Source organism: Eurytemora carolleeae, unplaced genomic scaffold, assembly GCF_000591075.1.
Source record: "Eurytemora carolleeae unplaced genomic scaffold, Eaff_2.0 scaffold903, whole genome shotgun sequence".
Classification (NCBI taxonomy): domain Eukaryota; kingdom Metazoa; phylum Arthropoda; class Copepoda; order Calanoida; family Temoridae; genus Eurytemora; species Eurytemora carolleeae.
Window position 1 is genome coordinate 3852 of NW_019396790.1, and position 22855 is coordinate 26706.

Below are 22855 nucleotides of genomic sequence, written 5' to 3' on the forward strand. Positions count from 1 at the left end.
TTCTGAACTGTACTGTACTGTTCTGTACTGTACTGAACTGTACTGTTCTGAACTGTACTGTACTGCACTGCACTGTACTGTCCTGTCCTGTACTGTACTGTAATGTAATGTACTGTACTGTACTGTACTGTTCTGTACTGTACTGTACTGTACTGTGTAAGATTGTAAGAATTCTAAAATTCTGTGAAAAGATATTACTTCAGTCTCAAGTCGGATAGATATTGAGTTATTGATTTAAATTTAATTTCCACGTTAATGGTGCAATTTATTCAACATTTTCTCTTGCATTTCTCGAAATTACTTTTGCTTCCATCTCACAACTTCACAAGATTCCCAGCTGCCAGCTTCAATAATAAACAAAAAACTGTTAAACCTCCTTGTTGACTGTACTTTTCATTGTTATCTAAGTTATTATTTTTTTCTTTAAAAAATTGTGTAAAGTAATTAAGTCTTTGTCAGTTGCCACAAACTCTGATCTACTAATCCCTATAGTTTTACAACCAAAAATCGCATACCTGAGATGAAATAATCAAAGTTTTATATATTAAAGGTTTACATCATCAGGTTGCGAAGATATAGGGATTAGAAAATTTGAGTTTCTGGCATCAAAGACTCAATTTCTAAGAAAAATATAAATAACAAGTGAATAAGTATTGTTTATTGATAATCTTAATTCCTTTTTGATTGATTTTTATATCAATAACTGGATTTTTAACTAGAGCTCATTCTAGTGAGAATTCAAAAATTAGAAAAATATATCTTTTCCTTTTCTTATTCATCTCTTTATCTCTGTTATTATTTTAAAAAAATTAATAAAGTTTTTTTATTTATCTTGAATTTGTTACATTGTTAATTTGATCATAAGTAATACAAAAGTATTGATGTAATAACTTATTTTTGGTTGATTTTGACATCAATAGCTGGGTTGGATTTGTTAGCTGTGATAACTAGAACTCCATCTGAGGATAGGTTAGAGTTTACATCTCCAGGTTTAGCTCCAGGAGGGAGTGAATACTTGCGTACAAACTGTCTTGAAACCATCTTTGTTCCATCCTCAGCTTTCTCTTCATGTTTTCCTTCTACAGTAATACTTCCACCTGAGACACTAACCTTGAGTTCATCAGGTCTATATTGAGATGTATCCAGACTAATCTCCATCTTTGTATCATCATTCTTTACTCTTATCACCTCCATATCCTTCTCATTGAACAGATTCATATCTCCGAACTCACTCTTTAAGCTGGGTAACATCCATCTTCTTGGAAACATCCAACCCTGTTCCCATTTTGCAAGAGAGTTCTGTCTTTGCAACCCTTTCTCCGGGGTCTTGGTTTGTGTCTCCGTGTTAGTATCTGAGTCTATCATGATATTGTTGGACATACAGGCCATCTGTCTGAAATCTTGATCAAACTTCTTCCATTGCTCCCTGGATTCCATAAACATCTTTTCACGAACTTTGTCAAAATCATCCCAAGAGGATTTAAAGAATGGATCATCAAAGAAGAAATCTCTGATTGTCATCGGGACTCTGTTTTCTTCCATCTTAGCTGAGTAGTGTAGTGTAGATTGGGTTAGTATTGATACTGATCTATGTAGGTGGGAAACACCTAGTTTTGTAGTAGAGTAGAGTCGAGTAGAAAATGCCAGAAACTCCAGGTCTGTTCACTGCCTAGTGCCTATATTTAACTTATGACTCATAATTTCAAAGTTCTGGAAAATATTTCTAATTATATTTTTCCCCACTAGTTTGCAAAATGCAGTGTGGAAAGAAATTTAAAAAAATTTTTTTGCGAAGAATGTTTTATCTAAGTTACTGCATTTAGACATTAGACATATCCCACACACCTGTTAGGTAATGTAAATAAACTGAGTAGTTTACTGCACATTTCACCCAATTCGACCTTCTCCCAAACTGTTAAATATATTTGTACATGCTCATATCTTTTCCCCTTTTTTATAATGTATAAAATCTGATATTTATACTATACATGTTAAAATTCAAATCAAAATAAGAATAGGAATAAGAATAGGAATAAGAATAGGAATAAGAATAGGAATAAGAATAGGAATAAGAATAGCTAAATCGATCAAATAAAATCGGAATTTTCTGTAATTAAATTTTTTTGTAATCTAATGAGCAAATCTTATCCCACCCTTACTTGCCAATTTCACAACTAAATTTTAGTCTATTTTTTTCACAGAAATATCTTTAAAACTTTTACTTTACATTCCTTCCATCACTTCTCCCAGATTTGGTAAAAGTATCAAATCCTAAATCCTTGTGTATATTTTTATACTGTGATGTAATGCTAGATACAAAGGCTACTGCAGTGGAGCAATCATATATAATGCTTAAACAGGTCAAAATATAAACCAAGTTTTATTAGCCTTATGAGGGAGGAGGAACGGGGGCCGTAAAAAAAAATGTTGAACACAAATGTAAAAAGAAGGTGACAATTTAATAGAATACGAGAGAAAGCCACAAACTCTGATTTTCTAATCCCTATATCTTTGCAACTTGATGTGTAGACCTCTGATATTCTAAGCTATAAGTTCTGTTTGATTATATAGTTTAATGTAAAAGGTTTACACCGTCAAGTTGCAAAGAAAGAGGAATTAGAAAATTAGAGCTTGTGGAAAAACTAAATTCTTTTACCAAAATTAGGAGAAGAGGAGAAAAGATATTTAAACTGGAAAGGGAAATTAGATAAACAGGAAAAGATGAAAACGAGAAATGGAAAAGGAGGGAAAAGAAAGTAAAGAAGAGTGGAAAAGGAGGAGAAGAGAAGGGAGCTTGTTTGTATAGACATTTATGTGATTGAGTTCATGGTTTATGGCGTTATATTCAATGCATAAAAAGATTTTTAAACACGTAAACTTGCAGAATAATCAGGTGTCTCAATATTTGGGATGGTTTTTAGATATTTAAATAATTTGGAAGATTTCATTTATTCATAAGAAATTTAATGAATTGAAGAGGTCGCTGAACTACCTACCACCGGCTCAAATCCTGAAATACCGATTCAAATCCAAATGAATCTTTAACTTTGAATCAGTGATTCAAGATTTGAACCGGTGTTAGGTAGTTCACGATTTAGATCTAATCTAGTATAGTCGGTCCCAGATTAACTTAATACCTCTTCGAAATCTCATAACTGTCAGACCCTGCAGGGATAAATTAAGTTGAGGATCCAATCATTTATCCTCAAAAGTACCCACATTAGTTATCGAGATCAAGTGTTCAATATGAACATTCCATACAAAAGTTCCGCACATTTTTGTTAATTTTTGGTTCAAACTATCTAAAAAATAAATAGTCATAAATTTACTACTAAATATTTCAAACTTTTTTAAAGTCAGATTTTATGTTCGTGTAGTTGGGAAGTTGATTTAGAAAAAAAATGTCAATGGTTAAATACAAATTTGAACAACCAGCTTTATACCCTTCAGCTGTCAGTTTTACACTTAGTAAATATATCAATATATTACACAGGAAATAAGAAATTTCTATGGCTTCTGCAAAATAATTAACATGTAAAATTCATTGTATTTAATGTACACTATAAATAGTACTTATTCTGTTTTTGTAACATTTTTTATTTCCGATAAAATGTTTCGAATGCTTCAACACCTGTCGGCTCACAAATAACGTAAATCCAACCCATTACCTAATATTCTACTGAATTCTAGAATGTTAGAGAAAGCTGAGAATCAAGTATATATATAGGTTGGGTAAAAGTTAGAAGTTAGTTATACACTATACACTGAACAGAGCAGCTAGCAGCCTCCTACGCAGAAACAAGAAACATGGAAGAAAACAGAGTCCCAATGACAATCAGAGATTTCTTCTTTGATGATCCATTCTTTAAATCCTCTTGGGATGATTTCGACAAAGTTCGTGAAAAGATGTTTATGGAATCCAGGGAGCAATGGAAGAAGTTTGATCAAGATTTCAGACAGATGGCCTGTATGTCCAACAATATCATGATAGACTCAGATACTAACACGGAGACACAAACCAAGACCCCGGAGAAAGGGTTGCAAAGACAGAACTCACTGGCAAAATGGGAACAAGGTTGGATGTTTCCAAGAAGATGGATGTTACCCAGCTTAAAGAGTGAGTTCGGAGATATGAATTTGTTCAATGAGAAGGATATGGAGGTGATAAGAGTAAAGAATGATGATACAAAGATGGAGATTAGTCTTGATACATCTCAATATAGACCTGATGAACTCAAGGTTAGTGTCTCAGGTGGAAGTATTACTGTAGAAGGAAAACATGAAGAGAAAGCTGAGGATGGAACTAAGATGGTTTCAAGACAGTTTGTACGCAAGTATTCACTCCCTCCTGGAGCTAAGCCTGGAGATGTAAACTCTAACCTATCCTCAGATGGAGTTCTAGTTATCACAGCTAACAAATCCAACCCAGCTATTGATGTCAAAATCAACCAAAAATAAGTTATTACACCAATACTTTTGTATTACTTATGATCAAATTGACAATGTAACAAATTCTAAATTCAAAATAAATAAAAAACTAAAATGTTTTTTCTTCTTCAAATAATAGAAAAGAAAACGAAAATTAGAGATGGTTCAGAAAAGAAACAAAATACTTGACACACACTCTAATTTTCTAATTTTTATGCAAGCTGATGTTGTAAACCCGAAATATTCTAAACATAGACAGTCTGATCTAATAGAACACATATTTTGTAATGTCAAAGGTATACAACGTCAGGTTCATAGCAATAGGGAATTTTAAAAAAGAATTTGTGGCAAGTGTTCAGTTATTTAGATAAATGAATTCAGAGATGATCTATAACAAGCATATTTATTTGTTCATGTGTTGAACATCATTTCTAAATAATTGTTCGAACTTTTGTTACACTTTAACACAGCTGACCCAGCTATTGATGTCCATCAACCAAAAATAAGTTATTGTACAAAATCTTTTTTAATCCGTTTTTTCCGTAAAAAAGTATTTACATAGATTTTAAAGATTAAGAAGATTTTTTTTTGAAAAGAAGTATATGCATAAGTTTGAACATATCCTAATTAAACAATTTAAAGAAAAGTATTTTTAAACAATATTATTATTATTTTGTTATATTCCAGATTTAAAAAAATATATCCAAAAACTGTTTACCTGTGTTCATAAACTTGATGCATTGTTTGCGATACATCAGTGTAAATATAATAAAAAATCCGCTGGATGAAGTTTCCCCTCTCTATGCAGTATTTTCTAAAGTTGCCTGTATCCAAGTATCCCATTAACTTAAATATATTATTGTACAGAAATCCATTAAGTTTTTACATCGTTGAAACATACATCAGTTTGGTCTTTTCAGTTATAAACCTGTTCTACACTTTTTTGTTTTAACGATCTTCTATTTTTTTTCAAGCACAGAGATCCGTGGAGCTATGCAACTTAGGCATCAACGTTCTGGACCGAGTCACATTTGAAGTGTCGCAACCCCTTGGCCTATGGTTTTACACAACTTACACATTTTACATTTTTGACTTCAACGCTATTTTTTCTTGCTTTAGTTCAACAGAAGTAATTGTCAAAATTCTGATAAATTTGTACGCGGAAGAATACACTTTTTTCCAGTAAGAGCTAAGAAATCAAATTTTGCCCCCCCCCCCCCCCCCTCCGTGCTTGAAAAACGGGTATTAAAAAAAGTTACAGAAAATCAGTTTTCTGAGTAATAATTAAATAACAAATAATCTATAATATCAGTACTCAATAAGCTAATTTTGCAGGGTTCCCTACCATAATCTTGGATTGCTCGAATATTCCTTTGGTTTTTGGCTTGATGCAGAGGAAATTAGAATGTAGGATTCAGGTTTGGCTCCTGTATGTAGATTAAGGTTTGGTTCCAGTATTCACATCCATGACTATAAAAAAATGATCATCAGACTGGAAAACTTGAAGCAAGAATACAGTCTTAGACAGACTGAAATGAAAGAAAAAAGATCAACGTATATCGTCAAAAAAGAATATTCAATTTCTCTGAACTTCAAATTATTTCAAAAAAAATTATTTGTTCTTCTTTGTATTTGTCCTTTCTGCAAGAAATTTGTCCTATCTGACGCTTAAATTGTCATATTTTTCTCTACTTTGTGATTTTTGTCTTCTCTTGCAGTCTTGGAAACACCGATGACTCTATTATTAGAATACAATCTCAAGTTTTTCTTAATTGAAAAATATCAGGACTCGGGACAAAATTAAAGTAGATTTATAAAATTAAAAAAAAGTAGACAATGAATTGAATTTTAATTGAATAACAAGTTGACAAGTTAATAGATGAAAAGAAATGAACCATGTTTGAATAAATGTTCCAAAATTGTGTTGCACAACTGCAAGTGTACACCAGTGAGATTTTTGGAACATTTTTTTCTTTTTCAAAGAATTTTGGTGACGTCACGCCATATAGCAACTGGTTGATAAACCGGTTGCAGGCTTGGAACCGGTTCTACCGGTCTCCAGGTCCCGGGCCGGATACCACGAGGCCGCCAACTATAAAGGTTGGTACAGCCTCAATCTGCCGCCTAGAATCCAACCAGCCTCTGGACACGCAGGACAGAATGTGAGGATATCCATCAAGTGAGTTGGAACCAGTACATCAGCTTTGTGTGCAAGATATATTCGTGTATTTTGTTTTTAGTTTCAAAAACATTTAAATGTACAGCATCATTAGTCAAAGGGTTGTCTGACTCTGATCTACCGTTGAGCGCCTGGATTAGCTCATCTTCATGTGTGTTTTTATGTTTCTACTGTTAGATGTTGAATGCTAAACGTATTTATTTGCCCTTCCCCACCTCCTCTTTTTTTGTTTTGATGTTTGGGATTACAGGGCCGGCTGCAGTAAACTAAGGGAATACACAAACATAAGCATGCCACGATGTTTTATGGCCAAGAAACTTAAATACCCTTACCAGAGGTGGAAAGCGGCGCAGGAGGGAGAGGATGAGTTTCAGAACACAGGTGAGATAAATAAAACGGTCAACTCAGGGGCAAACGGAATTAAATAAATGAGTTTTGGATTCCCGCAACTATATTTACAAAAACAAACAAAACAGAAAAGAGCTTAATACGGAAAAAGATATTGTATCAAAATGTGAAGGAAACTAATATGACATTCAAAGAAACTTATTTTTTCCATGTTGCTAAATTCTCCTACCAAAACTGATTTATAACTTTGTATTGTTAACACCGCATGTTCATTGCATGATCCTATTAATTTTTTTTCTACCAACCAACTTTTTTTTCTTTCTGTTCTAGATTTTTCTAGAAAATTTTTATTGAAATTTAATATTTTCTTGTGCTTTAATATGTATTTAAGAAAATCTAACGCTTTAATATATGTTCAATTTTGATCCCAAAATCTTTTGTGTCTTTTCAAAAGTCAAAACATTTTAAAATTATCGCAATATCTTATCTCCAGTTAAAAATTCCTAGAATGCTATTTGAGTTTTTCCAATCCTTAACCCTTAATTTTTCTTACTATTTTCTCATGTTTTCAATCTGGACCCTTGGTTCGTTTTAAAACATTTATGGTTTATGAAATATTTATTTTTTATCGTTTGAGTATAACAGTTATTTTGAAATATTTGAAACAAACAAGGTTCTTATATATCTTCCTTATAAAGTCTAACAGCTTTGAATGCTTTAAAACAAAAGGAAAAAATGATGTCCATATCTATCTCAAGCGCGATGATCTTCTCTATAGCGCGATCCCTTAAGTTTTATGGTTATCTTGTTATTAGGTCATTTATTCAAAAGGTTTCTTGTTTCAAATAGAATATATTCTTTAATCTTGGAGACGCATTACTTCTTATCTTAGTCAAACTTTTCCATGCATCTTACATCTTACATTAGTGGTACTTTTGGTCATCTTAGAGCACTAATGGTTATTCTAAAGAAATTTTGGTCATTTTAAAGTATTATAGGCTATTCTAGAGCATATCAGATTATCCTAAAGTTATTCTATATTTCCTATAGCAATTAATTCTATTTTTACAAAGAGTCAATTTATCTATTCCTGAATCTTTTTATCTATCCAATAGAATCATACTAGTTTATCCTAGAGCCAACGTTTTCGTCCAAGAGTTATTCTATTTATCCTAGAGCCAATCTACTCGTCCTAGAGTTATTCTATCTATCCTAGAGCCGATCTACTCGTTCTAGAGTTATTCTATATATCCTAAAAACAATCTACTTGTCCTAGAGTTATTCTATCTATCCTAGAGCCAATCTACTTGTCCTAGAGTTATTTTATCTATCCTAGAAACAATCTACTTGTCCTAGAGTTATTCTATTTATCCTAGAGCCAATATACTCATATAGTTATCCTAACCTATGTACCTAGAGCCAATCTACTCACAGAGTTATTCTAATCTATGTATCTAGAGCCAATCTACTCATAGAGTTATTCTAATCTATGTATAGCCAATCTACTCATAGAGTTATTCTAATCTATGTATAGCCAATCTACTCCTCCGGGCACTAAAGTTATTCATATATATTTATCCTAAATAGAAAATAAATTATGAGTATTTAGCTACTCTAAGTTCTATATTTATGCTGAGGTATTGCATTCATCCTTGGGGGATTAAAGTTAAGTTTCTATATCCCTACGGAGTTCGGTTCGGTTCAACTTTTACAAAAATGTTAAATTGTCAAATTTTTCTGAACACTTTGCCAGGCTTACATCAAAATGCGAGGTAATGCCCAGAGTTTAGGAAATTAAATATTTAGTAGTTGAAGGGCTTCATTTCCCTTCAGTATTAAATTTTCTCTTTAACCTTATCTAACTATTTTGTCAGATTTTCTTTAAAAATACACTTTTATGTATTTCTATCAAATTATATATATATACTTTTTGGATGTCTGTTTGGATGTCCGTATGCAAGTATCCAAAAAACGTCAAAACGGCTTAACCGATTCGGCCCAAATTTTGCGTGGGACCTCAAGGACCCCATTAAAGTTGAAGAAAAAAATCCTGGAAAATAGTTGAATTTTTATTTTAGAAAATGTGCCAATTCGAAAAGAAATTAAAAAATATTAGAATGCTGATAGATAGATACACATTCACCCTCATCTACATTATTGTTTTATATATTTTCAGAGCTGGTGATAATTTGGACATTTATTGCTGTTCTACATTTTAGAATAAATATATTTGAGATATATAACATAATTTCAGAATTGTATGCATAATTATATTCATCGATCTGAAAGTTTTTATTCTTTTCATAGTAGGGCAAAAATACAAAATAAAACTTTTTTGTGATAGTATTTTAGAGTGCTTAATTATGTTTATATTTTTTGTGTTCACAATTCGTTGGCTCTTGTTCTTAAATTATCCTTTTTTATAATACTTAGTGTTTATAATACATATCGAAGTCTTGACAAAAAATCTTAATACTTTTTTACATTTTTAAGTTAAAAATTTTAGTAAATTACGTTTTTGAAATCCCATGTTTATTGTACGGAGTTGTCTTTTTTATTCTTTTATATCTAAAAAGCCGAAAAAGGGATTGAAAATAAAAGACGAAGATTTGGGGTTTAATTGGTAAAATAGTGATAAAAAAGGACCGAACTGTTCAGCCAGCGTAAACTCTTTTTTTGGACACCCTGTAGTTTACCAACAAATATTTGCTTCCTGCTTGTTAACAGTTTAAAATCTTGACTTATTTCCTGGTAATAAATTCAATCTAAAAACAAACACCAAAGGTTCAAAAGGGTTTTATATATATCTGTAAATTATATAAGAATATATAAGCTATATAAAAGTAAGGGGTTATAAAGGGAAGGTTAAAAAATATCTGTTTTTATATAAATTGAACTTTTTGTCTTGGCTCCTTTATCTATTTCGGCTCTCTTGTCTATTTTGGCACTCTTGTCTAACTTGCATCTTTTGTTTATCTTGTCACTTTTTCAATCTTGGAATTCTTGTCTGTTTTGGAACTTTTATCTTTTTTGGAATTCTTGTTTTTTTTGGAACTCTTGTCTATTTTGGTTCTCTCGTCTATCTTGGCTCTTTTGTTTAACTTGTCAGACTTGTTTTGAATTTTTGTTTGTTTGGTCAAATTTATCGGAATTAGATTGTAGTTTCTCCACAGGGAATGAAGATAGTTATTTAAACAAGGGAAGGGGGGGGGGGTACATTCTTAGATACAGGGTAATGACAATTAATGTCACTTCACAAACGAGTATTTAGATTTTTAAAGTTTGACGTACCCTAAGATATTTGTTTACGGATGGACTGAATAACCTTCAAATCATGGTAGTTTTAAAGAAATCAAGGTACTGTCGAAGATATATCAAGTGAGTTAAATAAACGCATGCCGGATTCACAACTATACCCTTTTAGTCTTCTATTCGGATGCTGGTGTAAAGGGTGCTGTTGTGAATCCGTCACGCATCTCAATCTCACCTGGGGATTACTAGAAATAACGATGCTAGTCTCTTTAAAGAGGCGTATCTTTTGTTGGCAATGTTGTAGCAATCTGTCCCAAACTAAGTTGAACAATGCCTAACTCTACCAAATAATAACATGAAGTAAAGTAAAACTGAAATAGGAAATCGATAAGTTTGTATAAATGTCAAACTTGAAGAACACAAAAACAGTTTCAATTCAACTAATATGTACATTTGATATTCTCGGGATAAACCAAAGTAAATTCTCCCCTCCAGGAAAAATGGCAAATAAAAAAAATGGAAAAAACATGGAAAATTAACTTTTTCCACGGAAAAAACTTACAGATAAAAAAACACAAAAAGTCTAAATTTAATAGATAATAAGATCGAATATTTAGATCTATAAAAACTATTAAACTCTTGAATAGTTTTTCTAATTACAAGTTTAATAAGCTTTTAGCCGAATAAAAGTAGACAGTAAATATACTGCAAACAACCCTTTCATTCATATCCCCCTCCCCTCCTCTATTCTATTCCTCCGAGCCCCTGCAAATGTTTCATCGATTTTTCTTTAAACTTTTTCTGATTCACTTTCCACCACCCTTTGTATAATCAATTAAAAGTTTACATTGTGAGGGGTGACGGAGATTACATTTGCAATTTTTAACATCGACCGTATTTTGCAAAATAAATGTTTTATTCAAATATCTAAATTATTTAAAAATGTTAGATACTTTCTACAGGACTTGAGTTTTTTACCACAAACTCAAATTGTCTAATCACTATATCTTTGCAACTTAATGGGTTGAACCTTTGATATTTTAAATTTAGATTTTTTGATCCAACAGAAATTATATCTAAGGTCTATGCTATTAGGTTGCAAAGATAAAGGGATTAAAAATTGGAGTTTGTGGCAGACTCAGTTTCTTTTAGATATCTCCAAATGTATACATAACACTATCTAACTTTTATATATTTTAAATGTAGAATAGTATCTAAACAATTTAAATAATAGACATTTCACAATGTATGATACTACCTGAATTCTGAATGATAATCTGTCCAAATTAATGTTTACAATATAATCTTTAGGAAAATAACAGAAAACGACCTACTGAAATCAAAACAACTTAGAGCAAACATCATATTCAGAAAATGGTTCATATGCTTCCTTATTCCTTTATGTCAACTGCATTTAAGAAACAGAATTATATGCCAAAATTATTCTTATTTCGAGAAAACTAAAGATATTTTAACATTTCTTTTACTTACAGAAGTATTAAAAAATCAACTTGAAAAAATTTAAGCTTATAAAAGGCAACGACCCTCCGNATTAATAAAACGAATCAGAAATCTATAATTTTGTTATTTTAAACGTCAGAATTAAATTCTTTGAAGTGAAATTAACATTTTCTCTGTTTAATCAAGGATTGGATCTAAGGAATAGAAAGGATGTTGTAAAAATTTCAAAAATCAAATATTTTAGAAGATGATCACAGTTTATTCAATATAAATATAGGTATTATCTCTACGTTGCAAAGATATATTAAAATGCTATTTATGTATTCTTTCATCGATGAGTTGTTAAAATATTAAATTTCAAACCTTTAAAAGAAAAACTTTCAGATTAACTCATTAAATGTGGATTTGTTCCTAAATAAATAATTGATAAATGCAATAATTTTGTATCATCATCATCAAAAGTTTTTATTTGTTTTTGTGTTTATTTTGCGAGCTGTGTTCACAGTATATTGATGTCTAATTTGACATAATGAGAGCTGTCCATTTTGATTGATTGATTGATTGATGATATATATCCCCCGGGCTCTCTTTTGTTTCCCCCTCCTCATTCCAGAAGTGTATTACTGTATACGGCTTTATCAGGGGATTTATCTGAGAGGAATGTAGTGCAAAGATCAATCTGATGAGATGTAGTGCAAAGATCAATCTGATGAAATGTAGTGCAAAGAATTAAATTGGATTACATTATATCCAGCTAAGCGTAAATTTGCAATAAAAAAGATAAAAACAGAAATGCCTCACTATGGAATGAAAAGAAGAAACAATTGGGTTTTTAACAAGAACAAAGAAAGGCTGCAGTTAGTTAGTTAACTAGTTGTTTAAATTAGATTATTAGTTCAACGCACCTCTGCCCCTTTAGTATATGTAAATTCAACATATATGACGCATAAAGTCTGACTGCGTCAACCTGCACCGGCTAGTCCTGTTTATTATCTGCTTTTTTAACCCAATGTCCATACGATAAAGTATACAAACTGGGACCGGAAAGGTTGACCCGGCTCAGAAATTCAAAAGTACTACGGCTGCCTGTGTAAACCCAATATCTAGGTTATAATAACCCTCGACTAGTCAGACAAAAAAATCAAATGTTGAAAATTTCCTAATTGCTTTCCGTACATTTTTAAACTAAGGTAAAATAAAACTTTAAAAGAAAGGAAAAAAGTTTTTAAAAAAATTCTGAAAAAAAGTTCAAACAGTATTTGATGATTAAAGAAAGTTTGAGAAATTCCAAACTAATCAGAAATAAAATTTAAAAAGATTAAAAAATTTTCTCAAAAAAACTGAAATTTTATTTCGTGTTTAAAGGGAGTGTTCACGAAAAATGAAAGGGAATATAGGTTTACTGCGAAAAATAATCGCTTTTGATTGCTACTAATCTTACTTCTATCTGTTGCGTCTATTAAGAGAAATTTTTTTGAAAACGACTTTTAAGTGAAGATTTTACAAGAGGGTGGGAGTGGTGAAGGATGAGAAAGATGTAGTATTTTAAACTTCCTGGAGCTGAATATTTAGACTTTCTAACTTTTCCTTCAGTTTTCAACCTCTCACTAGCAGACATTGTAATTTAATGGAACCGTCTTTATAATTTCCATCTAAACTGTACCCTTCAAACCTAAATCTGAGGCCGAATTTGAGCCGCGGCTTAAATTTCAGCCAGGGCTCAAATATGGTTGGTTCCACTTAAAATTGTATTCAATTTTTTAAGATTTAAGCCGGCTCTTGATTGAAACATGTTTTAAGGGGATTTGAGACGCGGCTTGAATTCATTAAATTCGGACACTGGTCAATTTTGTTGAAGATATCGTCCTATTTCAGACTTGAAAAGTTATACTTTCTCCATTGCAAATCTCAAATTTCAAACTAAAATAAACATTTTAAAAACATGAAAATCAAATTTATACTTGATTATAAAAGAGCTTTTAAGAGTACAATCGGAAATACCGCTCTTCATTATCAATGGGAGGGTCGTATGAAATTACATTTACAGTCTCTTTTAGCGAAATATAACATTTTTTTACTATCACAACAAATTTCCTATTGGAATTTTTTAAGCATTATATGTCATCAGCGATGCACAAAGTTCTTTTATAATATAATTAAACAATGATCACTTTTTAGAGATGATAACTATGACAACTTCGTTTATTACAGTGAGAACTGAAAAACTGATGATAGAATGTCGTCTTTGTTGTATTTATATATATGTCAGCTATAGCTGTTTAAACGGCTGGACCAACTGGGCTGACATTTTTTGAGAAAATAACAAAGTAACAAAGGCAAAACAAAGGCAAAGTAAATTACCTTGAAGTTTAATGGTCAAAAATTAAAAAATATCGTTTTAAACTTTATTTCCGCTTTAGTTCCACTTGCGGTTTTAGATAATCTCAGATTTTACAAATAAAAGTAAATTTAAACACTTAGATATAAGGTTTCCTGAAGCCGTATAATAGTGCAATTTGTATAATTAATAAAACGAATCAGAAATCTATAATTTTGTTATTCAAATGAAAATATGAAATTGTACAGTGAAACCCTTAATAACGAACACATCGGAAGAATTTATCAAATGTCGTCTTGACAATTTTTCACTTAGTTTTATTACGTAAATTTCAGTATTTGCGAAAATAAATAAATAGCCATGAATATCCGGGAACAGTTTTAAAGAGTTTCATATAATCATTTAATTAAAAAACTTAATATCTCCAACATTCCATTATCAGAAAGTGAAGAATACGACATTTGATGAATTCTTTCGATGTATTCGTTATTAAGGGTTTCACTGTATGTAAAATTCCGCTCAATTTAGAATAAAAAGAAAGCTTAAAACGCATTCCGAGTTTAATATCAACATGCAAAATGAACAAAAAGGTTTTTAGACTTTATGCTATGAAGGACTATTAAATTGTGTAAAGTCTGTTAAAAAATGCTGACACTTTTTCTAAACAATCTTGAACCTAAACCTTTATATATTATTTAGAATTTAGTGAATGTAAACCTAAGGTAAAACTGTAAACCTTTCATACTACCTGATAGGGAGTCCAACATTTCAGTCTCAAAACCAAAAAAAGCTTAAAAAACTTATTCCACACAGATCTGAAATTACAAAATTTGCGGAGCGGTTTATAAACTTGCCTTATAATATCAGAGTACAATAAAGTAACTAAACATGCAGCCACTGCACAGAAGGAGAAGGTCAAATGTTTGCGCCATTAATAGTACGACTTTGTGACCTCGTAGCTCCTCTACCTAGTTTTGATTTTACACACAAGTATGGGAAAAGCCAATTTATCCGGGTTTCGTCTTAAAAATTCAAAACATTTTTCCTTCTATTCAGCTCTTTAATAAGAGAAGTTTTGATTGAAAACATAGAAGATTTCAATTTAACGTGCAGTTTACTTTAGTTTATCTTGACACAGATATATTATAAAAACTTAATTTTTTTTCAACAAAATTGTCAAATTGTCAAAGCATTGTAAAATATGGAGGATGGGAGTTGAAAATGGAATGTGCTGAAGAAGATAAACCAAGTTCTTTTTATCTATTTGAATTCAGGTTTGTTTATGAAATCATGTTGACATTGTTTAATGCAGTTGGATTGCAGCAAACTCTAGCTAAAAGGGTCTGATGAGATGTAGTGCAAAGATCAATCTGATGAGATGTAGTGCAAAGATCAATCTGATGAATTTCACGCAAATTCTTTTTTTACTCATCCAATAAAAACATGATATAGATAATACTATTCAATTAACTTTTAGAACGCTATTTCGGGGGTTTTTTTATATGGTATTTATCCAAAAAATGTTAGATATATATATATGATATTATATCATTGAGTAAAACACTTGACACTAATACGATCTCTAATGATATAAGGATCGACCAAAATACGGAATTACTGATACAATTTTGAGACCTTATAATTCCTCCAGGTTCGAGTTGCTGTATTGATTTTCTCTTCAAAAAAAGTGTTCGCGAAAAATGAAAGGGGTATTGACTGACGTCGAAAAATATTCGATGGTGATTCCAGCAATAAATGAATGATTTTTTTTTGGGATTTCTGAATTTGTATGGACGCATCGTTCTTTGGTGTGAGTCGTTTTAACAATTTTCTCCTTAAAGACACAACAAATAGAAGTAAGATTAGTAGCAATCACCAATTAATTTTTCACGAACACTCCCTTTAAAGGAAGATATTGCGTTTGAAAACATGACCGATTTAAATTTAGAATAAATTTAGTTGAGTATGACTGCAATAAGCAGAATGAAAAAATACAAATTCCGGACCAAATTGGCCTGCAAAACATCCAACCTGAACTAACATTTAATTTCATGTCCATGGCTGCTCAAAAATTAACAAAAAAAAACATAAAAAAACGAAAAGAATATATAATTAAATTACAACCATCTTTTATTGCTGTAATTATTAGTATGTATATTGCAATATTGAAAAGCGCAGATTGTCCAGAAAGCTTTGACTTTCGATCACAATTTGTTCAATTAAAAATAAATTTTTTGCTTTTCCTGTTTCATTTTTTTTTTTCTAGGGAATATATTTAGATGAAAAAGTAGAAAAAAACAACTCTGTAAATTTAAATTTGAATAAAAGACCATAACATGATTTTATTTAAGAAGGTGAAATTTATGCGGCATCACTGGTCCGACTGTGTGACCTCGTAGCTCCTCTTGTTTTGATCATATACAGTGTCATGAGACAAGCATATGTACCTGGTTACATAAAAGAACTTCAAAACATTTTGCTCTTCTCAATAGCTTATCAATGTAAACGATTGAAAAACAGCTTAAATTTTACAAGGAATTTACTTTAGTTTAACGTGGATAAGGGTTGTATACGGGGATAGTAAAGTTTACAAGGAATTTACGTTAGTTTAACGTGGATAAGAGATGTATACGGGGAGAGTAAAGTTTACAAGGAATTTACTTTAGTTTAACGTGGATAAGGCTTCTATACGGGGAGAGTAAAGTTTACAAGGAATTTACGTTATTTTGACGTGGATAAGGGTTGTATACGGGGAGAGTAAAGTTTAGCACTTGAACAGGAAACTTAAGATAGTTTCGTTGAACGAAACTACCCAGTTTACTTTCTGGGGTCTAAACAGTTGCATAGATTTGAAATTAAGAAATTAGAAAACAAAAATTAAATGTAAAGAAACTAAATAATATTTATTAAAAACCGAGTTTCCGTTACTGGGTTTAATTACGATATTCTATCTTAAGTTTTTGGCTCTGGTATAATGAGAATACATCCCCCGGGAAAACCATGGTCTAGTGTTGTTAGTACTGGCAGAAACCCGGTTTAAATATGTCAACATCAAACACAAACATAATTAACATCATTACACACTTCTAACTAGATGCATTAAACAATTAACAGGGTTAATGGGCGTGGGGTGTTTATGCTAAATAATGTATTTATGCACTTTTGTTCACCATTGAAGGGGGAAAATAGCAACAACAAAAATATTAACAAACGGCTTTAACCAAATCTATGCAAGAAAGTCAAGAGGGAAAATCCCTCTTTTCCTGACAGAAAATGTCACTGAAAAGTGAAAGAAAGTTCTTGTCGGTTACCGGCGGGTTTTACGATGGGTATTTAAGATTTACGTCGAGGTTTGATTTTCAGAAAGATTTTACTTTTGAAATTGTTTTCACAGATATTATTGTCATCACTCCTTACTGAATAGAAATGTATAAATATCTCAAGAAACTAATATATAATGCTATATGAATTACACAAATTATATTATGCAATCTATAAGATACAGGGTGTCCCAAAAAACATGGGAATTCAGTGACGAATTCGATATCGTCTTTGTTATGAATTAGCATTGTATAAAAGACCCAACATTTTTGAGGCAACTCACATGACCCCAGGGAAGGTTTATGGGTGCCCAGAATTACTAAAGATTGTCTACAACAAAATTTGATTTTCATAAAATTTTGAAAATCAGCGAAATAAAATAATAAAACCTTAAAAGCCCAGTTTTACATGGATATAAAATATGTAGACATATCATATATCTACAATTCACATTTAAAACTTATCATTAAACTAAAATTGTCCAGCAACTTTTGGTTCAATGTTTCTTGAGTCTTAAATAAAAGAAATAGGAGTTACAATGTCGCAAAGTTTGGACAAATGTGTGCGAAAATGCAAATGCATCCGCCTGAAAATGGAGAAAATTAAATTTTTTGATAAATGCAAAATTTTCTCCCCCATCCTCTCTATAATGTTGTCTATGAGCTCTGGTTTTGAAGGCTAAATCATTCTGCTAGATTATAAAAGCTTTTATATCCTAAAATCAAATTATAAAATCCTTTTTCTGTTTGAACTTTCTTTTATCTTTATATTTTCAGCTTTTAATCATTTTCTAACTATCTATCTATTCATCTATAAGCTGTCTAACTATATTTCTACTTATCTATCTCTAATGGATTTTGTAACGTCTTGAAAATCGGAAAATATTTCCTAGCGTTCGTATTATTGAGAAAATCTTTAGTTCAACTTTTTCTACATTTTCTTTTTTTTTTCTTCCAGTATACATCCTCACTTCTACACATCTTCTAGTATATATCCTCACTTCTATACATCTTCTAGTATATATCCTCACTTCTATACATCTTCCAGTATACATCCTTCTACCCTTCTATCCGGCCTACTTTCATCCATCCTCACTTCTATACATCTTCCAGTACACCTACTTACTTCTATACATCTTCCAGTATACATCCTCACTTCTATACATCTTCCAGTATATATCCTTACTTATATACATCTTCCAGTATATATCCTCACTTCTACACATCTTCCAATATACATCCTCACTTCTATACATCTTCCAGTATATATCCTCACTTCTATACATCTTCCAGTATACATCCTCACTTCTACATATCTTCCAGTATACATCCTCACTTCTATACATCTTCCAGTATACATAGTCCTCACTTCTATACATCTTCCAGTATACATCCTACTTCTATACATCTTCCAGTATATATCCTCACTTCTAGACATCTTCCAGTATACATCCTCACTTCTATACATCTTCCAGTATACATCCTTACTTCTACACATCTTCCAGTATATATCCTTACTTCTACACATCTTCCATTATACATCCTCACTTCTACACATCTTCCAGTATACATCCTACTTCTATACATCTTCCAGTATATATCCTTACTTCTATACATCTTCCAGTATACATCCTCATTTCTATACATCTTCCAGTATACATCCTCACTTCTATACATCTTCCAGTATATATCCTCACTTCTACACATCTTCCAGTATATATCCTCACTTCTACACATCTTCTAGAATATATCCTCACTTCTACACATCTTCCAGTATATATCCTCACTTTTTTACATCTTCCAGTATATATCCTCGCTTCTATACATCTTCCAGTATATATCCTCACTTCTAGACATCTTCCAGTATACATCCTCACTTCTATACATCTTTCAGTACACCTACTTACTTCTATACATCTTCCAGTATACATCCTCACTTCTATACATCTTCCAGTATACATCCTTCTACCCTTCTATCCGGCCTACTTTCATCCATCCTCACTTCTATACATCTTCCAGTACACCTACTTACTTCTATACATCTTCCAGTATACATCCTCACTTCTATACATCTTCCAGTATATATCCTCACTTCTACACATCTTCCAGTATACATCCTCACTTCTACACATCTTCCAGTATACATCCTCACTTTTACACATCTTCCAGTATTAATTTGTAACTTCATTTATCTGATGGTTACTTACTTCAGTTTCTTGCATTCTACTATTCTACTTTCTCTAGTTTTTATCCGGTAATTTCCAGATTTATTATTTTTCATATATTTTCTTATCCAGCTTTTTATCACGTTAACCATCTTCTTACTTTTTAGATTGCGTCTAGATTTTTCCTTTCATCCTTTCGATTCCCTTTTTATCTTCATTTTTCTTCAAGATTTGTCTTAAAATTTCCGAATTGTCCTAAAATTTTCTTAATTTTCTTTCAATCTCCTGAATTTCCTGAACTTTCCTTCAAATGAATTTTCCCTCTAAATTTTCACCAAACCTTGCTTATTTTTCTTAATTTTTTCTTTCATTTTTTTGTATTTTCCGTTAATATATTGCTTACCACTTAACTTTAGAATGTTATTCAAATATCTTCAAGTAATTGGACCGCTAAACAAACTTTGCGCTAAAATTCATGGTTTATTCTAGTATTTTTTTTAACTCTAAAATTCTTTCTTTTTTCGCTAAAATTCCTCCGTTTTTACTATAAAATCCTGGTTTTCTCTTCATTCCAGTTTTACTCTGGTATATTCTTCACTTTCAAGTTTAAAGTTTCTTAGCTCCAGCTTTACTCTGGTAAACTATTCTTTACCTTATGTATTAAGGTTTCTGTTCTGGTTTTACTCTGGTATATTCTTACTCTAAAGTTTAAAGTTTCTTAGTTCTAGTTTTACTCTGGTATATTCTTACTCAAAAGTTTAAAGTTTCTTAGTTCCAGTTTTACTCTGATGTATTAAAGTTTAAAGTTTCTTAGTTCTATTTTTACTCTGGTATAAAGTTCTTTTACTCTGGTATAAAGTTCCTTTACTCTGGTCCCTGGACCATCAAGCTTAACTCTAATTCGATTAGTTTGATTACTCAACATTCTGTTTGTTTCAGAATGTGGGGAAGGGCGGCAGAGTCCAGAAACATCGGAGTCTCACCAGAGTCCAGACAGCCCTCCGGACTCCCTCGGACGATACACGGATTATCCATCAGAAGACGAGTTTCAGTCTTTAGAGGATGCAGAACCCCAAGATCTGAGCTGCAAAACTCCGCTAGTTCGGAGAATATTTCGTCCGTATTGTCTGAAGGACCCAGAGGAGTATAATTACACCCGTCCCATCTCCAGTTCTCCTTCAATATTACAGTTCAGGAATATCGAGGATATCACCACTGCTCAGGCCATCCTCGATCTTAGTGCTCCGCATAGAACTGGATCCAACCCTGAGCATACTTACCATCTTGTTCAAACCCCTTCCAGTCCAAACCCTCCTACATCTCCTTATATTAACCCTAGCACCGCCCACCTTACTAAACCTGAACCTGAGACTGATATTAGGGGAGAAGCGGTAGTATTTAAACTCAACGGTGGGAAAACCACCGCTTATACATACGAGGCCTTTTTTGCCAGTGATGGAAGATCTAAAAAAGTACCAGTTGTTGCTGAGGTTGTGAAACCCAAGTATACTTGTACGGAGTGTGGAAAAAACTACGCGACCAGTAGTAATTTATCACGACACAGACAAACCCATCGAACCCTTGACTCCGGAAACGCCAAACAGTGCCCTATATGCAATAAGATGTACGTGAGTATGCCAGCTCTTTCAATGCACATTCTCACACACAATCTAAGCCACCGATGTGATATGTGTGGTAAAGCATTTTCCCGTCCTTGGCTTCTGCAAGGACACATGAGAAGTCACACTGGAGATAAACCCTTCGGTTGTGCACATTGTGGCAAAAGTTTCGCGGACAGATCCAACCTAAGAGCACACATGCAAACCCACTCAGCTTTCAAGAATTATAAATGCAAGAGATGCAACAAATCCTTTGCTCTCAAATCCTATTTAAACAAGCATTATGAGTCTGCTTGTTTTAAAGACCAGGCACCGCCTTCCATAGAAACGCCACCCTCCACGCCCTCCCCCTCCGAGTTCTCGGATTCAGGTCCCCTCTCTCCTTATCCAGACTCGGAGCTATCAGATCTCACTCATCCAAACCTAACTTCTCCTCATCCCAACCATGATTTGTCTCATCCAAACCCCGAATCTTCTCATTCAAGCCCACAGTCTTCTCATGAGAACCCTGATACTGTTTATCCGACTCATCCTGAGCAGGATGAAAATGAGCATATTATTCATGTGCCCAAACCTGTATTTCCCTTCAACAGTCAGTTAATAAGAGTTTAGACTCTTTTTCTCTCCGTTTACGATTTAGATCTTTTGCAACACTTTGGATGCTTACTGGTGGGGGAAGGGGGGGAGGCTATTGGATTGTGTCCCACCTGGAAAGATAAAAAGGTTTAACGTCTTCTCCTTGTATACGCCACTGTTAATCAATATTTATTGTCTTGACAAGTTTAAAAGTTAGGATCACAGATTTAAACTATACTTCAAATCAGGGCTTTAATTTTAAACCTAACTTGATTTCTGGAATGTAAATAAAGCCTTCGTCAACGTTTGGTCAAAGAAAGGTCAATGATTTGTCAATAATGTTTTTCATTAATGATTGGTTATTGTCAACGACTTTGTTATGATTGGCAATGTTTGGTCAATGATTGGTCAATGATTACTTAATGCTTGCTCAGTGATTGCTCAAGGATTGGCCAATTGGACAAAGCCTCTGCATTTTTAATTTTTTCATTGATCGTTATGAATTCTGATCCTAATTTTTCTTTGAAGTTTGGGATCTGTCAAGGTTCATATTTGATAGTTTTTCAGACCATATGTGTTGCAAGAGGTTTTTATCACTTCTTCTTTTTTATAATTTTTTGAAAATATCGTCACTTTTAATCTATGCAAGGTTTTATTGTAAAAATCTTTACATTACGCAATGTGAACCATTTAAATATTTCTATTGCCAAATTATATTAATATACTTGTCTTTATGAAACATTTTATATAATACATTTATTAAACATTTTTAATAAAATTCTCAAAAATCTAAGAAAATTGAAAAACGAACTTTGTAAAATAAAAACTAGTGTTGATTTTAAAAAGAATTGAATTGACTCTTAATTATATTCGTTAAGGTATGATTAGGCTTTTTATTATAATTTATTTACTTCAGAAATTGGAGAAAAAAATTGCAAAAAATCTAACTCACAAAAGACTCCCATTATTTACTTTCCCAGCAGTTATATAATAAGATTAAACACTGAACAGATTCTTAGACATCTTAATTTTTGACATAATTCTAAAATTATGTTGTCAATGAACCAAGGTTGTGAAATTTAAAACCTTGTTTATATCAATTTATGCAATTTTTAAACTTTGTTAGTTTTTGCTCATCATACAACGTTTTTGCGTAGAAATTAGCAATA

The 22855-nt window shown here is 32.1% G+C and overlaps 3 protein-coding genes across 3 annotated transcripts; 2 read left to right on the forward strand and 1 right to left on the reverse strand.

Annotated features, from left to right (window-relative positions):
* Positions 1–809: 809 nt before the first annotated feature.
* Positions 810–1645, reverse strand: LOC111708726 (heat shock protein beta-1). The gene has a single exon (XM_023482186.1). It carries the CDS (start codon positions 1540–1542, stop codon positions 892–894), a length of 651 nt encoding a protein of 216 aa, XP_023337954.1. The 5' UTR covers positions 1543–1645; the 3' UTR covers positions 810–891.
* Positions 1646–3745: 2100 nt separating this feature from the next.
* On the forward strand, positions 3746–4548 carry LOC111708727 (heat shock protein beta-1). The gene has a single exon (XM_023482187.1). The coding sequence runs from the start codon at positions 3808–3810 to the stop codon at positions 4456–4458; it is 651 nt and encodes a 216-aa protein (XP_023337955.1). The 5' UTR covers positions 3746–3807; the 3' UTR covers positions 4459–4548.
* A 1995-nt stretch (positions 4549–6543) lies between these two features.
* On the forward strand, positions 6544–22434 carry LOC111708725 (transcriptional repressor scratch 2). The gene is made up of 2 exons (XM_023482185.1): positions 6544–6988; positions 20431–22434. Exons 1-2 carry the CDS (start codon positions 6898–6900, stop codon positions 21720–21722), a joined length of 1383 nt encoding a protein of 460 aa, XP_023337953.1. The 5' UTR covers positions 6544–6897; the 3' UTR covers positions 21723–22434.
* Positions 22435–22855: the final 421 nt, after the last annotated feature.

What these genes read in the sequence shown, in the direction of transcription:
- LOC111708727 (XM_023482187.1), top strand. Translation starts at nt 3,808, where the DNA reads ATGGAAGAAAACAGAGTCCCAATGACAATCAGAGATTTCTTCTTTGAT.
- LOC111708726 (XM_023482186.1), bottom strand. Translation starts at nt 1,542, where the DNA reads ATGGAAGAAAACAGAGTCCCGATGACAATCAGAGATTTCTTCTTTGAT.
- LOC111708725 (XM_023482185.1), top strand. Translation starts at nt 6,898, where the DNA reads ATGCCACGATGTTTTATGGCCAAGAAACTTAAATACCCTTACCAGAGG. An exon ending in GGATGAGTTTCAGAACACAG is followed by an intron (nt 6,989 to 20,430) that starts GTGAGATAAATA and finishes TGTTTGTTTCAG; the next exon opens with AATGTGGGGAAGGGCGGCAG.